At 38.9% G+C, this 19,526-nt stretch overlaps 1 protein-coding gene across 7 annotated transcripts in view; it reads right to left on the reverse strand.

Moving 5' to 3' along the window:
• Nucleotides 1–10,195, reverse strand: part of LOC137940988 (uncharacterized) — a 33,079-nt gene extending 22,884 nt beyond the window's left edge. For 3 of the 7 annotated variants that reach the window (XM_068786158.1, XM_068786156.1, XM_068786163.1), the window contains exons 1-3: nt 8,412–8,719; nt 8,116–8,274; nt 6,608–6,694 (exon numbers count right to left, since the gene is read on the reverse strand). In XM_068786158.1, coding sequence (XP_068642259.1) covers nt 6,608–6,694; nt 8,116–8,274; nt 8,412–8,681 — 516 coding nt within the window. In that variant the 5' untranslated portion in view covers nt 8,682–8,719. The other 4 variants (XM_068786160.1, XM_068786161.1, XM_068786162.1 and 1 more) reach the window with 4 other exon arrangements.
• Nucleotides 10,196–19,526: the final 9,331 nt, after the last annotated feature.

A 19,526-nucleotide genomic window follows, 5' to 3' on the forward strand; every position in this document is an offset into this window, starting at 1 on the left:
CCAAGTACAATATGTAGAAGATACAATGTCAGCAATACTATTAGTGATGGCCCAGTGGCGCCAAGGGGAGAAGTTGTCTTTGGAACACCAAATAATGAAAGTCTTCGAGTCGCCTTCAATGATTAACTTGCCATGGAGACGATCCCTGAAGATTTGGAGGCCGAACAGTAGAGCACTAACTTCAGCAGTAATAGAATCGACAATGCCCACCGGACCAGCATAAGAAAGAATATGGTCTCCATTGTGACCTCTGAACACACCACCTGCTCCAGCTGGCCCAGGACCATCCAACTTATGATATTTTTATTGGTAAAAATTGATGGAATCCAAGAAACTTATATGTTGCACACACTGTATTTCTCCCAGATCAGTTTTTTAAGAGACATCTAATATAACCCTCTTAAGAAGGTCCTATCTTCTTCAACCAAGTGTAGAGAAAAAGTGAAAGTTGGAGGCTAAAAGGCTAGGATAATTAGGTGAAGGTAATTCTAAAGGGGAAAAGGAGGTAAGAGAAGGGAAGAAGGAAGAACAATTAGAGAGGGAGAGACGTTTCCTTGGAGGAAAACAAAAGGGAGATAGAAGAAGAGAAAGGCTTGAGTAGATAGAAGAAGAGAAAGGCTTGAGTAGATAGAAAAGGAGAGAAGAGGGAAGAGAAGTAGATAGAGAAAGCTCAAATTTAGAGAGAGAGAGAGAGTGTGTTAGGCACCAGTGGGGAGAGAGGGAGGAGAGAAACAAGCAAAACAAATAATGGCTTTAGGCATACCTACCCCTAGCCAAGCTCTTTCTATTTATAATTCCTCTTGTACATCAAATAGGCTATTCCTACTTTAACAAAGACTCAAACACATTAAATAAGAAACTAGAGATTACATCAAATAAGAAATCTAGGACTCCTAATAGGAAACTTAAACTCACACCCTAAGACTCCTTGCTTGACCAACCTTTTGACTTTTCCTTGACAAAAGTTCCCAAATTACCCCAAAGATGGCACCCCCCTCCCTTTCCCATGCTTGGCATCCAAGTCATAGAATGAATTCCCAAACTACCCTTGATCTCCAAATTACCCCTATTGATCCCCTAACTCCCCTTATAATACAAAACTATGGATTATATCATGGCACACCTCCTGGGACATCAACCTTGTCCTCAAGGTTGAAGAATTGGGAAACCTTTGTAAGAATTCTTCGATCAGGCTAGAGTCTAGCTTTTGGTGCTACTTGTTATGCTGAATTTGCAACCACCGGTGTGCTAAGGTGAAGTGGTGCTTGATGAGTTTAAAGGTCAAATCGGGCTAGCTAACCATGTGCTAGAGCACCTACCATTAGGTCTTTCCAAGTCCAAGGGAGGAAATTAGAACGTGCGGGAGATAAATTAATGAATGGTGGTGGTGGTGAGAGTGCAACATACATAAGGTTTACATGGGAGTATGAATGAGGTTTCTCTTGTTAGGAGTTAAGAGGTAGGGTTTGTGGAGTGAGTCAAGTGTGTGTTGACTTAGGAAATAGGGTGAGAATTATGGTTAGTGTGTGTTTGGGAGAGGGGGTAGTGCAGTAGGGTGGAGGGGCATTTCATGCGTGTATTGAAAGGAGTGATAGATGGAAAATTGAAGGGAATTGGGTTTGGTGGTTGAGTGAGGAGCTTGGTTGGTGGGAAGGTGGGCTGAGGAGGGTCAGTGGGGTTGGGTGGCATGGCCAACGAGGGTCGTCGGTGAGAAGATGAAAAAGGCTATTGCAGTGGTAGATGAGAGAATGAAGGAGGCCTTGAAACTTTATTGTTCATGAATGACTGCATTGAAAGTGACATCTTTTCCCCTTGGGTTGCTATAGTAGAGATCGTTACCCGCATAGATGAAATCTGGTCTCTCCAGGAAGAGATCTTTACAAGTTGAGCAAAACATTTAACAATTTCTCCGCTTCTAGGGGCTGGAGGTGCAGCTTCTTCTTCATCTTTCACCGTGCTCCTAGTGTTAACCATGGCTGGAAAAGATCCCGAAGAAGGATTGCTCTGATACCACTTAATAGAACCCTTGTAGGGAGGCCCTATCTTCTCCAACCAAGTGTAGCGAAAGAGTGTATGATGGAGGCCAAGTGGTTTTGAGGTAGTTTTCAAGAGGGGGGGGGGGGGGGGGGGGGGGGGGTGTACTGAAGATTGAATTCAAAAACTCCTATCACAGCTGACAGTTTTGTACCTAACGGGGTGATAAGACCGGGTTAAAGGACATTACCTAGTTAAAGGGCAGAGGTGGTTGGGTATTATCCAGTGGATAATGCAGGGCGGGAGGTTGCTGGTTTGTTGTCTGAGCGCATCCACCATCGCCGGAGAGGAGCAACTATCGGAGCCAAGGAAGATGACCCAGATCCAGAAGACATGGGTCTCAACAGTGATTTTGATGAGAGAGAAACCCAACCAAGGCTATGCGGGGATGAGAAAGATGTGGGCCATGTCGAGACGAGCCAGCCTGAAAGTGTCGTCGTGGAGCATTACAAATTGACAGAAGCATTCGACGATTCAGCGAAAAATGTCCACCTGCCAAAGCTCCTTAGGGAGGCCTAAGATACAGATCCATTGACCGAGAAGCAGTTCCGAATGGAATGGTTCAGCAATTGATTTTGGAAATGGGTGGGTGAGGCGGGGGCAAGAGGAAGGCAAAGAGCACATTCAGTGTCTGTTCGGTTACAGAAGTGGATCAGCCAACTTCGATCATTTATGAAGAAGAAATTGGGTTGGTATGTGATTTGAAGAGTCTCAGATAGCCATGATAGAGCTGGTAGGATGTCCGAAATGGGATGTTGAGTGGCGATGATGATGGAATGGGATAGGAGTTTGGTTCCTATGCTGAGATGGTGAGGGTCTAAGTGGATGGAGAAAGGATCAGAGGATTGTGTGGTCAAGACTGTGGTGGTAGAGGGAAGGTGGTTTTTGGGTGGAGGTGGGGAGCGGAAGCGGGAATTTGGAGGTTTCAAAGGTGGGGAAAAAGGTTTTGGGGGCTTTTCGGGGGTTTTGCCTTTATTAGTGCTAGTGATTCGAACAATCCAGGCTCGAAATTGGCACCATTCAAAATCCTAATTTGATGCCTCCGGGACATAGACTCTTCCCATGATTTGCCTACCGCGGCACAGGATGATCTTGCAATCCTGTTTGCCCTTGTACTTGTAGACAGATAAGAGGAAGATGAGATCTCCGGTCCAGAGCTCCTTCGATGTCCTTGTCAGTTCAAATGGTTGGGTGGCAATATCAAATTGGGTGACAAAAGCAGTGCTGGCGTTGAAAGGAATGGAGATGAAGGATTGCTTTTTCAGAAAAAACAAAAAAGGATTGCTTGTTGTTTGTTGTCAAGAAAAAATGGACCAATTGTTTGGCACGATTAGAAAAGCTCTGGAAAGAGAAAGTGGTATTTTCTACCCGAAAGGTGACGATCGGGTTCACTGTTGTGGTGGGGCTTCGAGCTTGTCTTCTGGTTGTCTTGCGCCGGTTTGCCTTTTGCCAACCGCTTTCCTCGTCTTCACCATGCAAAATAGAATTCCTCCCCAATGACAGGTCTTTGTATTCCTCATCAGGTCTTGGAAGAATCCTTCTAGTTTGTCGCATGGCAGCCAATGAGGTGTCGCCATCATCAGTGGTCCTTCGGCGATCATCACTTCGTTTCCCTTCTTTAATCAAATCCTTATCCTAAATTGTTTGCATCAAGAATTTTCTCATGCGCCTTTTCTCTCGCATCAAGAGATTTCTCCTTCGCCGTCTCTCGCGCATCGAGAGATTTCTCCTTCTCCGTGCCGCATGTCACTGAACTCAAGTTGCTCTTTACTTCAAGCATTAATGAAGATATCACCTAACTAATCTTTAAATCTCACATATGGTGTAGTTATTTTACCATTCATGACAGTTTCTCAAATAAAGTGACAATCCACTTCAATGCGTTGTGCTCTATCATGGAAGTCAAGGATTGCTGATTACGAGGATTGACCCTCAATTATCACATGTCATTTTCATGAATTTGGTTTTCCCAACCACCAATCCCATGACATGGCATGCAATGATCAAATTGCAACGTTCATAGCTAGCAATCTCGTCTTCAAAGAGTGACTATCATTTTATTCGAGAAGTTGTTATAACTACACCAAATGTGAGACCTAAAGAGCAATTAGGTGATTTCTTCACCAAGGCCTTGAAAAGAATAGTTTGATTTCCTTTGTAACAAGTAGGCATCTTTTATATATATGCTCCACCTTGTGGGGAAGTCTTGGAGATTCTAGAAAGTAGTTTCTTACATGTATTTCTCTTTTCTTTATGAAACAAGGTCTATGGGAACAAGGATAGATTAGTTATCGTATGTTTTGTTTTGCTTAATTATAATCGAAGTACAATTGAGTAGAGGTGGACTTTACATAAACTCTTCCCATCTCCTCTCAATCCCTCTCTCAAACCCTAATCCTCTTCTCACTTCTTCGTTCTACTCATCTCTTCTCCTCTTCTCCTCTTCTCTTCTCTTCTCTTCTCTTCTCTAACCTCTTGTCTCTATGTTCCTTAACTCCTCACTTGAAGAAGACTTAAGATACTACTGAATTCATAATCTGGACGTATTCTTGAGACAATGAACTCAAACTCATAAAGAATACCAATATGTTAACAAGCCACACACAGCATGTTACATATGACTGATTGTTTAACAGACAACAATAAGGCACATCATGAAGCAAGTTTTACTTAAACATGTTGGTGCCAAAAAAATTCCACCAGTCAGTAGTTGTACATGTGCTCCACATCAAGCTAGTTGTCTGGCAATGAGAGGAGCTGTTGGGTCTAGAAGAAGAGTTCCACAATGGTTTGGTTTTGAAAAGATCCCATACTTATTAGTTGGGAAGATGCCTCCTAAGTTCAGATAAACATTTTAAGAGGAACCAGTCCATCTCTGACAAACACAAAAACAACAAAAATTGATTAACTTGCTAAAAGCAAGTAACTACAAAAGTAAAGAAACATAGTTTCGAGATAAATGTCTACCGCTGTTCAATATACCTTTCTGCATGAAATACAGCTAAGCACATTTTGCATGGTTAACATGAAGACACAACAAATGACCAATAGTAGAAACTGAATAAATGATCATAAGTGGATTCATAAGTCATAATGTAAGGGCCTAAGTTTTAGCCTCATTCCAAATGTAGTTAAATGTTTGCTGTATTTCCAATAGTAACCATAAAACTGAAATCCAGTAAGTATGACCTTGCTGTTGTCCTAACAAAATATTGTGAATTTTAAAGTAAAGCAAATAAGGGAAGGGAAGGGAAGGTAGGACGTTGTTGTTGTGGGAGGGTTGGGTTGTTGTTGGGATTATATGTAAGGAGTATTGTGATCATTTTACCTTCTTTGTATTATACCTCAAAAGTAGGAAAATGTTCTACTTCATGTGGTAGTTACGTGGTCCAACTTTAAGTTTTTTGTAACATGTAAATAGGAAGTTATAGCGAGTTTAGTTACATGAGTATTTAAGAGTTAAGAGGTTGATTTCCAGACATCTAACAAGTGTTGTAGACATCGCAGTCTTCTCTTTCTCAATAATACTCTTACAATGCCTTCTTCTCTTTCTCTATTCTTTCTCTTATAATTATCTAGTGTGAAGTCTTGGGTTTCAGGTCTCAGTAGGGTATGGAGTGTGTATAGTATGTGTGCAATTGACATTCAAATATAACAACAAGTTAAATAATAATAACACACTTTTTTAAAATGGTTCTAAAATTTTATAAAACAAGAAAAGAGAGGTATAAAGGGGCCAAGGACCAGAAGGCTAGCCAAAAAAAGGGATTACAAATCAGTACATATAGTTAAGCCATGCTAGGAATGGCCCAGGTGGGTGGAATGATCAGCCAAAGAATTGGTTTTGGTAGGGACTTGGTCCCAGGTGATGTTAAGCAATCCAGATAATTCACAAATTTGAACAAATTCCTAGTCAAATTTTCAGCTGTAGGGGGGAGATCCATCAGCTCAGGCAATGACAGTTTTTCTGAGGGATCCTTACAATCACGAGGGTGACAGAAGTGTGGAGTAGATTTTTACCCCATGGAGGAGCCCGTGAACCTCAGCAGAACTGGAGTCCAAAATAGTGAGAGGCTGTAGTAGGCGAGCTCAACTGAATCTGTTATGATCCCAAAAAACACCAAGGAATCCTGAGGGGCCAGGTTGCCCAAGGAAGGGAGGGAGGTTGTGTGCTCCAAGTGGCAATATGCTTTGGCTTGAAGGTGGAGAGCAAGGCCATGCAGCACCAGTTTTCCCTGATGTAGGGCATTCTTGAAAATTCGGAAGGAGCTTGGTCCGCCAGAGGACAGCGTGCACTGATTTCTCAATAATACTCTTATTATTGTTATTAAATTATTATATTAAACAGTTACATTAAGATTCAGTGGTTGTAGTTATAAAAAGAAGGATGCAGTGCCTGTGTTTAGAATTAGGTCCAACTAGGAAATGCAGTAAAGTCATGGCAGTATTTGGAATAAGGCCAAAATAAACCCCTCACAAGTTGATATTCATCTTAATACACCATGAAGTTCCAAGAGATAGACATGGTAAGATAACAAATTCACTTAGAACAAATGTTAAAATTAAAACTCACATTGCACTCCATTTCCGAGGGCAATCTCTTCTGTACTGCACTCTTTTCAGATGCTTTAGTCACAGAGAAAGCACTTCCATGTGGTTGCTGGATTGCAGACAAAATAATGAGTTCTTCAAGAAACAGAGTACTTTAAAAAGTTTTGGGTTTTTATGGACACAGGTCTAAATATAACTATATCAAATTTGTGTTCTGCGGTGCGAGCAAATCAATAAGATATCATTTCTTTGGAATTTTACCAAAAGGAACAGTCCAAAACAAGTTACAAGCTTTTCCTACCAGCAAATATGATGGGCAGTTGTTACAAAATCATTTTCTTCCAATCAAGTGAACAATTTCTACATTATGTATTGTTAGTCAAGAGTGCAAATTTGAAAGCAACCAGGCCTGTTCCATTAATTTCTTAACAGAAATTCACACAAATTTCCAGTCAACTTCTACCACTCGTCTAATGTCAATGGACAGATACACAAGGAAAATGGGCCTCATGCAATCTGATGGAAGGGCTATAGAGTTGAGGCAGCAATAGCATGAGAATGAGTGCTACTCCAGTCAGGCCACTTTCTTGTTAGTCAGCCTCTTTTTGTTGCTGGTCAGGCACTTTGATTCTCAGTCCATACCCTGGTGCTCAACATCCACAGGATCAGCCTCCACTCCATCAAGAGAGGTCCAACATTTGAGCTACATCTCCAAGATTAGAAGGAGGCTCCAAATTGTGGTTGGTGCCATGGCTGTCAGTCCTCACCAAGCCCACTTGCACAAAGAGACTAAATCACCATGCATCAGTTCCAATAAAAATAACACATCAGCTTCTTCTTCAGAAACCACCTACCCATGAATGGCGACTAGTATTATTACCCTAGCTTAACTTCTGCTGAACTGATCTAACATTCCTCATGAGATCATCAAGTCCACAATAAACCACATCCCATAAGTTTCAGAAAAAAAAAAATGAAATTCTCCTCCCATCATATTTGTAAAATACATGAACCCGATATGTCATCTTTGTAAAAGACATGAACTTCTGTTTTTAGTAAGAGACCCATCAACACTGGAGATAGGCATAAAAACGCTGAACTGATAGATATGATTGAATCAATAAAAAAAGAAATGCCTCAGAAGTTTTTATCAGCTCTCAGATTTTAGGCCACCAACTTAGTGTTGAGCATAGACCAAACCCTAAATACTCCCCCCACCTCCTAAACCCTCCAAGGTTGATTTCAGCAACAAATAGTATTTCGGTATATTTATTTATTTGCCGGAAGCATTTCCATACCCAAATTTCTGTGGATTATCCAATGAATCAAGGCTGAGAAAACTTGGGAATATATCTTTATATAAGGTTTTGCCTACGCAAAATGGTCTTTCTTGAAACGTGAGATCAGATGTTTCCAGTTGTACATTGTTTTGCTCACGATGCCAATACCTTTTTCTGTATATGAGAACAAAAAATTGTTGAGGTTAAGTCCCTGATTACATGTGTAAGAAAGAATGATCAAGTATCAAACCTGGAAAGGACAATGCACAAGTGTGCCAAAAAGATCTTCTTTCACATGAGCTGCACTAATGACATAACTTGGATTCTTAAGCCCATGAGAGATAAGGTGTTCCTCTGCCTCCTTGGGCAAAAAATATCCTTTGTATACACTAACAGCAGGATCTGCTACCTATTGGAGAAAGAGGGGAAAAAATCAATAATGAAATACGTGAAAAAGAAAAACAGAAAGAAACTTCTAAGTTATCCACAGGTTTAACAGAACTAACAATCTTAAAAAACGTTCTTTTTCTGAAGAAAAAGCATTACCGTGCTAACTTGTGCCTGACAATCAGTTAAATTCTTGAAAATGCCAACCACATCCCCCTTTCGGACAACATAGAAAGCATTTCTCTCATCTTCCATGGATGGTTTGGGATCTGTCTTTGGCGACCGGCCAGCAGCAAGCTTTCGCTGAGTAGAGTAGCACTGAACAGGAAACCTTGCCAGCATGAGTTCCAGTTTTATCACTTTAATACCAGTATGCCAAATGCTTCTTTTCCATGATGATCTAGGAAAGCCATAAAAAGGACTCCTCATGATGAAATGATTAGTCTGTGAAAACTTAGCTGAGGAAGAGACGTACAGCATGCAGTTTCACACAGGATTTCCACTTGGTCAAATCTCCAGAGAAAAAGGTTCTCTTATTTGGGCCAAACTAAAATGACCTAAAAGACCAAACATGTCAGAGAAGCCTGTAATAAATGATTTGTGCTGAAATTAAAGTGAAACAGGAAAGCACATAAAATATTCAAGATAACGGCAGAACACTTTGGAGAGACCCTACAATGGACATCTCTTGTGTCAGAAGAACAAAAAGAAGGCCCACCTGCAAATGATGGCCACTGTGTACAAATGTAAGCTAGGTCTTTCATGCAGCCGATCAGTGATATTTCCGGCTCCATGTATTCCTCACAAGCCCAGCAACGTTTTAGGACACTTTTAGAGAGGGTAGAACTGATAGTGACCTTTATGAGGCTTTCTTAATTAACAAAAATGCAGCAAGGTGAAAGAAATTCACTCTTCTGATGATTTTACCAAGGTCTATAACATGAATAATTTATTTATACACTTGAAGGTGCATTATACTAACCAGAAGTTTATCCACCAGCATTCTTATAAGCAAGCATATTTCTCATGTTAGAGATATTCTTTTATGATTTATCCACCATCTAAGTTAGTATAAAACTTAAATCAGTGTCTTTTCATTTCCACGTCAGTACAAGGAATAAATAAATTGAGATAAATAATCTCTTAAAACTTTTTTTTTTTTTTAAATGAGATCTCTTAAAAAATTATGGTTCGCTCCTTCATTAGAACTCAAAATATCAACTTAGAACGAACTACAATAGGCAAGATAACATTATAGTTCTAAACTCTTACTATACAGGATATTCTCAATCGCTGCCAAATACCTGATACATTGGAGCCAGCAAAATATCCATAAAACGGGCACTGCAAACTCATAATACCAATTCAATTGGAAAAAGACAACCACCTAACACAGCATTACAAAACATATTCAGGCCAAAGAGATGAATATTAACTACATAGTTGACAAGGATAAAGGACAGCCAGTAAGTAGGCCCTGAAATTCAGGTACGAAAGTCATTCAAACTTCAGCAAAAGAAGAATGGAACCCTAAATGCGGGTTTGGCCTGTTGCTCATGACTATATTAAGCCAAAGTCGAATAGAGTAAGAGCAAGAAAGGAGGAAGAAGATGCTTGCCACGGAAGCACTTTGACAAGACTGAAAGCAGAAACGAATCAAAGACTCACAATCGGACTACTCGTATATACTTCGTCGTTCCCTTTCGTTATTGGGATTGTCTTACAGTTACGGATAGAGTTCGGAATAGAAAGACCTCGGAGCCAGTGAAGCCTCACCGCTGGTATGTGGGAATTCAGTAGTGTCTGAACGACCGGCTCCTTGACAAGCTGACTTACTCGCGAAGATGGTGATCCTTTTAGACGTACTCGAGTAAGTAAGAACCACAGACCACGATTGGGCTAGGGATTATCAACTCCACGATCTATCGTCGCTCGAGTAAATACATCGTAGCCTTCAATGAACAGGGCCGATTGGCTTTTTACTTGAGAATTTGGAAAATGGATGGAGTCATTCCATGATAAGAGGGAAAAGAGTATAGAATCAAGTCGAACCAACTTTAACTGCATCTAACTTTTCTTTCTTTAGCAAAGATAGTAATTATAAGAATATGTTTGACTTTCATATATTTACAATAATATTTTTATATTTATTTCATTATTAAAAATTAATAAAAATAAATGAACATAAACCGCGAACACATGAAATTCTAAATACATGTTCAAGAAGAAAATTGGAGTTTAAAATCATTTAATTCGTCTTTGATTGTTGGATTAAAAATTTTGTGCACTTCTTAGACTTAAGTGCATAATCCTCTTTTCCCTTTGCAAACAACAATAAGTGTATAAGCACATGGATGCAAGTCCTAGTGGATTTGTAAGCAAATTGTGTGATGTCTTCTATATTTGAAGTCCTTCAATGATATATGATATAATTAAATATTTTCAATTTTAATAACTTTTTTAATACAAGACAAGCTGATATGGTCATACACATCAAATCTTAGGATTTCAGAATCACTAACTTGAGAAGGCGTTGAGTAAGGAAAGATGAAAGGAAGAGAGAAAGAGAGGTGTGAAGAAGAAGAAGAAAGCTCGAAGGAGAGGTGAAATGAAAGAAGCTTAAGGGGGGGTTAGTTAACTTGAAGGACGAGATGATCTTCAACTGCATAATGCCCTTCAACACTTGAAAGCGTTAGTGGAGCGCAGATGAAGCTTTATCTCGATGCAGGGGATGAAGGGGTCCTTCATCTCCAAGAAGGCCTTGTTTGATCTTCTTTGAGTTGAAGAACGCGCGACGATGGCTTTTTCCCCTCTCTCTCCTCGCACCCCCCCCCCCTCACGCATCGTCATTTCTCGTTTTTTCTTCCTCTCTCCCGCACTCCATCTCTCATCTCCCTACGCCCCCCTCGACGACGCTGTTGCCATAAAATCGATCGGATTTTAGTCTCCGGCCACCGTCTCAGCTCCCTCTCGTCTCTGGCCTCATCTCTCGGTCTTCTCTCTGCCTCGCCCTCTCTCTCGCACCCCCTCTCTCGTCTCTGTGACTCCCTCTCTTCTCTCAGACTCGCTCTCTCTCGCTTCTCTCTCTCTTATCCCTCCCGACCTCCCTGTCTTCTCTGTCTTCTCCCTCTCTTCTCCCTTTCGGCCTCCCACTCCCTTTTCTCTCTAGCTATTCTCATTTTCCCCGAAAATATCTTTCGATTTTGTTCGATTTCCCCATTTCCATTTCTACTTTCTTCGATTTTGGACATTTGGGCATCGATTGCTTAATTTCTACTTCGATTAGGCATCGATTTCTCCATTCGGCATCGATTTCACCCTTCGACTTCGGTTTTCCCCAAATTTCAGAAGGTATACCTAAACCCTAATTTTTTTCATTAAATTAGTGTTTATTTGATTTAATTTTTTTCAGTGCCTAATTGGGGGTTATTTGTGCATAATTGTGGGATTTAGGGTTACGGTTTAGGGTCTAAATTCTTGATTCGTGTTAGGGATTATTTTTAGGGTTTGATGATTAGTATTTAAGGGTCCTATATTTAGGGTTTAGGGTTTATGGTTAAGGATTTAGGGGATTTTAGGGATTAGGCTTTTTAAGGTTTAGGGGGTTTAAGGTTTTTAAGGTTTTGGGGGTTTTGTGTTTTTAAGCTCTAGGGGTTTTTTGGGGGTAAGGTTTGGAATTAGGATGTAGGGTTTAGGGTTTAGGGCTTTTAAGGTATTAAGTTCTGGAATTAGTGTTTAGGGTTTAGAGTTTAGTAGGTGATAGAGTTTAGGGTTTGAAGGTTTAGGGTTTTTAATGTTTTGGGGGTTTTGTGTTTTTAAGCTCTAGGGTTTTTTGGGTTTAGGGTTTAGGACTTCTAAGGTTTAGGAGGTCTAGGGTTTAGGGTATTGTGTTATGGAATTAGAGTTTAGGGTTTAGAGTTTAGTAGGTGATAGGGTTTGACTTTAGGGTTTGATGGTTTATGGTTTAGGTTTTATTAGGGGTTTTTTAGTCCAATTCAAACAAAGCTGAGTCGCCTATACGGGGGTCCATTAGCCAACGAAACCTGACCCCCATCACTGACGAGGTACAGTTCGTAGTGACTGTGAAGTTATATGGGGCTCAACAAGGGGTGGTTGGTGAATTTGGACTTGATGTGTGTATTTTCTCATTGTTTAGTGCATATGCAGTAGTGAAAATAGTTTAATTAATTTTAAAATGTTTGAGAATGTTGTTGAGAATTTTTGAAGTGCTATGGAATGTTTTTGCCATGTGGTAAGGAGATTCGAGTGTTAATTGAGTAAGGAGTAAGAAGCATTGAAATTGGAAATCTAGGATAGATGGGTGTAGATTTAATTGCTGAAATTTTATATTTTTGAGCAATTTAAGTATAGTTAGTTGAATGTTGAGTATAGATTTATGGAATTGAAGGTCTGAATTGGATATTTAGCTGATTTGATTTCTTGAATTTGATACCTTTACTTGATTTTGGCATAGTTAATTAAGGAGTAACAATTATTGAAATTAGAAATCTAGGATAGATGGGTGTGGATTTAATTACTGAAATTTGTATTGTTCAGCACTGTAAGCACAATTAGTTGAATGTTGAATATAGATTTTTGGAATTGAAGGTCTGAGTTGAATATTTTAATTGGTTTGATTTCTGGAATTTGACATCTCTACTTGATTTAGACATAGTTAACTGAGTAAATTATAAGAAGCATTGAAATTGAACATCTAGGACAGACTGATGAGATTTGGCATCTCTACCTGATGAGACATAGTTAACTTGAGATTAGGGTTTTCGAAGTGATCCCCTAATCTGCTCCCTTAATCTTTATATAATCACTTACAGTTAAAATATTACATAAATACCCTTAACCTTAGGGTTAGAAATAAAGACTAAGAACAAAAGATAAATTATATGCCACTCTTCTTCATGTCTTCTCGCACTCCCCTTCAAGCGGTGCAAAAACATCATAAAGTCTCAGCTTGAAGTTCGAGATGATCTTCAACCGCATGACGCCCTTCAACAGTTGAAGTCGTTAGTGGAGCGCAAATGACATTTCATCAGGATGCAGGGGATGAAGCGGTCCTTCATCTCCACGGTTTAAAATCTTTCATCTCAAAGAAGGCCAAATTTGATCTTCATTGAGATGAAGGACACGCGGTGCTTCCCTTTCCCCTCTCTCTCCTCACACCCACCTCTCTCGCGCATCCTCGTTTTCCTTTTTTTTCTTCCTCTCTCCCATACTCTGTCTCGGAAACTCTCCAAGTGGCGAAGCCCCAATGGATTGCGATTAGCCACCGGAGAAGCAAGAGACTCCGTCGGCGAAATTTCCACAAGGGTTCTCTATTCTCGGGGGCTGGGAAACAGAGCTTAACAGGTTTTCGAGAGTCCTCTGTCTCGAAAACTCTCCACGCGGCGAAGCCCCAACGGGCTGCGATTCGCCACTGGAGAAGCAGGAGACTCCGTCGGTGACATTTCCGCTCAATCTCCGTCTCGGCAGCACAACGACAAATGACCCGACGGTGAAATTTTTGCAGAAGGAGGAAGAAGGCTTCCAATTACAATTTTTCTAAGTTAGGAAAATTTAATCAGCGCAATACGCTGAGTCGCGAGCCGGACCGGGCTTACTGAACCGAGTCAACCCAGGCCAACTCAGACCAGGCCAACTAAAAAAATAAAAAATAAAAATAAAAATAAGCTCCAGTTTTGGGCGTCTAGAGGGTGGACATAGCTATCGCGGATGCTACTTGGGCACAGGTGGAGACATCGACATACAGACCCTACCTTCGAGCTTGAGGACAAGCCGTATTGATCTGTTCTGTAAATTCGGTTGGAGCTTGATTAGCTGCCTGGATTGATTTTCTCTGTTCGCCGTGATCTCTGGTTTTTCGGTGCCGTGGGAAGAAGACACTGTTGGAAAATTTGATTTTCCTAAGTTAGGAAAAAATTGATGTGGCGCCGTTCAAGCGCCTGACGCAACCCAACAACCCAACACTATATCAATTTTATTACTATATTAAACTTCATATTTAAGTCTCTGGTAAATAAAATATAATTAAAGTATGCATTTGATTAATTAATTACTTTTATTTTTGTGAAAATATATTATTAATTAATACCATGAAAAAATCTATCTTATGTTATTAATATAATACTTTTTTATTCATTAATCATATTTATTTTTTATTTACTCTATTGTATTAGTGATTTAATAGTGGTAATTAAAATATTGTTAACTCAAACACTTGGTTTAATTAACTCATTTTTATAATTAATAAAATCAATGGTTTTAAATTTCGAAGATGAAGATGAAGATGAACTTGTCCACACTAACACCCTATTTCGAAGATTTCGAACATGAACTTGTCCACACTAACACCGACCCCCCCCCGTAGTTTTAAATGTCCTTGAAACAACAAGATTTATGAATATATCAACAACCTAACTTTGAGAGGAAACATACTCAAGGCTTATGACACCAACTTATAAATTTTCTCTTGTCTCCTTTCATAGAAGACTAGATTGGAGGCAATAGGGATGGGTGGTTAGTTATATCAATGGAGTTTCATCGGAATATCTTTGTTAAACTCCACTTCTGTGAGGAGAGACTTAATCCATATTAGTTAACTCACTGCATGTATTATGGCCTTGTATGCTACCCCTGCACTAGATCGAGCAACTATATTTTACTTTTTGCTCTTCCAAGTTACCAAATTTCCTCCAACTAATGTGCAATAGCTAGATGTAGATTTTTTGTCATATGGAGAACCTACCCAACCAATATCTACAAAGCTTTTAACATTAATATGACCAAGGCATTTGTATAAGTGTCCTTGTCCAAGAAATCTTTTTAAGTATCATAGGATCCATTTTAGAGCTTCCTAGTGAGAACTTTGAGGCCTATGCATGTACTGGCTAACAACATTTACTGTAAAGGAAATGTCAGGTCTAGTTACAGTAAGGTATATCAATTTTTCTACCATCCTTTGGTACTTTTCTACATCTACATCTTCTCCAGAACCAACACATAATTTCATGTTAGTGGTCATAGCAATGTCTGCACATCCTTGTCTCATTAAGTAAATCAAGCACATATTTCCTTTGTGACAATCATGGCATAATTGGATTGTAGCTCTTCAATCTTAAGGAAATATTTGAGGAGTCTCAAGTCTTTTGTCTTGAATTCCTTACATAGGTTCTCTTTCACCCAACTGATACTTTTTGAATAACTTCTTTTTATAATAATATCATTGACATACACAGCTAGGAGAGCAACTCCCTCATTAGTATTTTTAACAAATATCGAGTGATCCATCATACATCTATTAAAGCCAAATTAAAGCATTGCTAGTTGAACTTATCAAAACATGCTCTTAGTGATTGTCTCAACCATATATAGATTTTTGTAATTTGCATACCAACTCCCTCTCGTCCACAAACCCAAGTGGTTGATCCATATAAATCTCCTCTTTAATGTCTTCAAGTTAGAATTTCATTTTCACATCAACCTAAAATAAGGACAATTAAAAATTTTTAGCAAGAGGTAAAAGGAATTTATACCAAATTTAATGTGGCCATAGGGAAGCATGTCTCCTCATAATCAATTCCATAGCATTATCCCTTAGCCACCAGTTGAACTTTAAGCCTAGCCACTGCGCCATCCAGGTTATGTTTAACTATGAACACCCATTTGCATCCCGTTGGTTTTTTATGGTGGTAGAGACACCAACTACCAAGTTTGGTTTTCATATAAAACTACCATTTCTTCTTCCATTGCTGCTCTCCATGTTGGATGTTGAAAGGCCTCATGATAAGACCTAAGACAAGGTGTAGAAAAAGTAGAAGCAAGGTATGTGCAACAAGTAGAGGATAACCGATGAGTAGATACAAAATTAGATATAGGGTGATATGTAGAGGGGTTGAGTGCAAGACCGTCTTTCTTTCCTAATAGCAATAACCTGGTGTTATAGGGAGGACCAAGCACAACAAGCAAAGGAGGAGAACTGACCTCAAGATGATTTGTAGACTTCAAAGGAGGAGTGTTGTGGCCATTGAGAACGAGAATGTAGATGATTGTTGTTTGTGCGTGAACTGAATGGATCTTCCAGTAGCATCTTAGGATTTGGAAAACTTGTACAAGGTGAGAACCCAAGTGGTACATTTCCAATGGATAAAAAAATTACGTCAAGAAAAGTCACATCTATTAGCACAAACAACCTTGAATGTCCTGAAAAATATATTTAATAGCCCAAGCGTCCAACTTGTTTTTGTGAGTAGATGTGTCATGAATAGAACAAGTACATACAAAAATCTTCAAAGGAAGAGAAAAACCATTATCATTTGGGAACAACATGGAGTATGGTGACTTATTGTGAGGAATGAGGAAGGCAAACAATTAATAATGAGACAAACAATGAGAACAACATGTGGCCAATAGCAATAAGACACATTCATATACTATAGTAAAGCCTTGAGAACTTCAAGTTACTATCATTTTTTTCTTTTAGTCACTCTATTCCATTATGGAGTGTAAACACATGATGTTTGATGAATAATATCATCATCAATACAAAAATTCTAAAACTCACTAGACATATATTCTTTGGTATTGTCAAAGTGAAGGATTTTCAAATGTGACCAAATTTAGTGGAGATCATAGCATAAAAAAATTTAAAATAGGTAAAACTTTAGACCTATATTTTATCAAGAATAACTATATAGTCATCAACAAATATGATAAAGTATTTAGACTACAAGATATTTGAAACATTCAGTTGACCCCTTATATCATTAAGAACTTAAGAAAATGGAGTAACAACCTTAATTTCAGACCGAGAAGAATAAGTACTTTTATGATGTTTACTCATATGACACACTTCACATTGTAAGTTAGAAATAGAATTCAAGGAGGTAAACAATGATTGGATAAAGTATAGTGAAGGATGTCCCAATCTATTATGCCATTGTAGAGCATTTTCTTGTGAACTTATTGTGGTAGTTACTACTGGCTTGTCTCAGAAGTAAATGCCCCCTACTCATCATCTCCACCAATCAACTGTTTGGTCTATAGATACTAAAAAATATAATGAGTAGGAAAAATTTATATAGAAATTTCACTTTTTTATTATCTAAATGACACACATTAACTCAATGGAAATCGAAGAACAAAAAGAACATCATTTAAGTAGAGAGGGGGTGTAGGAGCAGTGGATCCCATTCCTTGTATCATGGTTTGTGATCCATCTGCTATAGACACAAACTTATCATTCAGGCAAGGAGATAAAGAATTCAAGAGATTAAAATTACCAGTCAAGTGTTGAGAGGCCCAAGAGTCAATGATACAAGGAGATGAGAGGAAGAATTAATAGAAAACATAATTGTGAAAATAGATGCAGCAGTAGTAGAGGTGGATAATGTGTTGAGGTAGAATGGAACATAACCTTTAGTTTTTGAAGTTATTCAAAACCCCTCATTATTTAAGGCCTATTTACCTTTTGAGGATTCAACACTCCCTTCAAACTTGGTTGTAGTTGTAGTTGAAGCTTGTTCAACAGTGATTCATGCTATTTTTCTATGTATTTTCTTACTTGTCTCAACTAGATGATCGGGTCCTCCACAATAAGTACACATTTGATTATGATTTTCTACTCTCTAGGAACCTTGACTAGTTTTTCCACCCTTAGTATTCCTTCCATGACCTCTATTATTTGTATTTCCTCCTCTACCCTAAGAGTACATGGCTAATGATGTATTTGTAGGTGTGGCTGAGGATGCATTTTTTATGTGGAACATTTTGACACATATACCATCAAATGAGGGCAATGCAGTGAAGCTAAGAATTTGGGTTTTAGCCACTTCAAAATATGGTTTCAGATTTTCAAGACAGATGACAACCACTAATGATTCTGTTTGCTTCTCTTGAGCTGTAATATTAGTTGAATATGGTAGGGCAAGCTTCCATTCTTGCATAAGTCTTCTAAGCCTACAAAAATAATCATGCAAATTCTCCCCCTATTTGGTATTATAACATTTTTTTAAGAGCATCATATAACTTGTTGATTTTAGGATTACATACTATTAAGATCTTCAACTTCGAGTGTTGGAGAGAAGGAAGAAGGAGAAGAGAAGAAGAGAAGAGATGAAGTGAAGGAGGAGAGGTGTGAGTATGGCTGAGCGAGAAAGAGAGAGAGATGGTCACTTAGAGTAGAGAAGAGAGAAAGTGAATTAGGGATGTGGAAGATAACCAAACCCTCCTCCTTAGCCTTTATTTATATATGTCAAAAGTACATAAATTACAAGTATACCCTTCACCCAAGCAAGAGTGAGGAAAAGATAAAAAAATATAAGATATTTATAATAATGACACCTAAGCTTGTCTATGTCTTTCAATACTCCCCCTCAAGTTGGTGTTAAAAACACATCATATATCCCTAGCTTGGTACATGCAGTGGAGAGAATCTTGGAGTTGACTGACTTTGTGAATATGTCAGCAAGTTGTCTATGAGTTGAGACATGTTTAAGACTTATGATTCTTGCTTGAAACTTTTCTCTCACAAAGTGACAGTCCACCTCGGCAAGTTTAGTTTTCTCATGAAAAACTGGGTTGGAGACAATGTGGATTGCTACTTGATTGTCAAAATAGAGTTCTATAGGGCCTTCTTCGTGGAATTCCAATTCTGCTAGAAGAGGTTTAGTCCATAGAAGCTCATTTACCGCATGTGCCATTGCTTTGTATTTTGCTTCTACACTAGACCTTGCAACCACATTTTTTTTACTCCTCCATGTAACAAGTTATTGTTGTGGACTCCATAGCATCACGAGTTATCCACAAGCATAGGAATTAAATTATGTTAATTTACTTTTAATGTAATTCCATTTGGTTTGGTTTGGTTTGTAATATGGCATGAACCAATTGAACCATGGGTCTAATTTGTATTTCCGTCCTCAACCCTATTTATGGGGATGTCAAGGTGAAGGAAAGTAAGTATTGAGAAATAGAATTAAATGGGTAAGATTCTCCCTCAGAGATCTAGGTCGGATTCTCCCTTTGAGGTCCAGATCGAGCTTCCTTCAAAGCTCAATCATTCCATTCCTATTTCCATCGTTCAAGAAACAAGAATCCTCTTCCAGTGTCAAGAACCAATATGGAGCGAAGAGAGGAAATCAGGGTGACTCGATCCATGGCTCGGGAAGAACCTAACAGTTACCTCCAACTAGAGTATAATATCCTGAGTAGATTTTTTTTCATCTGATGATCCAACCCAATCCGCATTGACAAAGCTTTCAA

Source organism: Aristolochia californica, unplaced genomic scaffold (assembly GCF_029961685.1).
Source record: "Aristolochia californica isolate CCGP_79_NKW_82.1479 unplaced genomic scaffold, dmAriCali1.0.hap1 SCAF_9, whole genome shotgun sequence".
Taxonomy (NCBI): domain Eukaryota; kingdom Viridiplantae; phylum Streptophyta; class Magnoliopsida; order Piperales; family Aristolochiaceae; genus Aristolochia; species Aristolochia californica.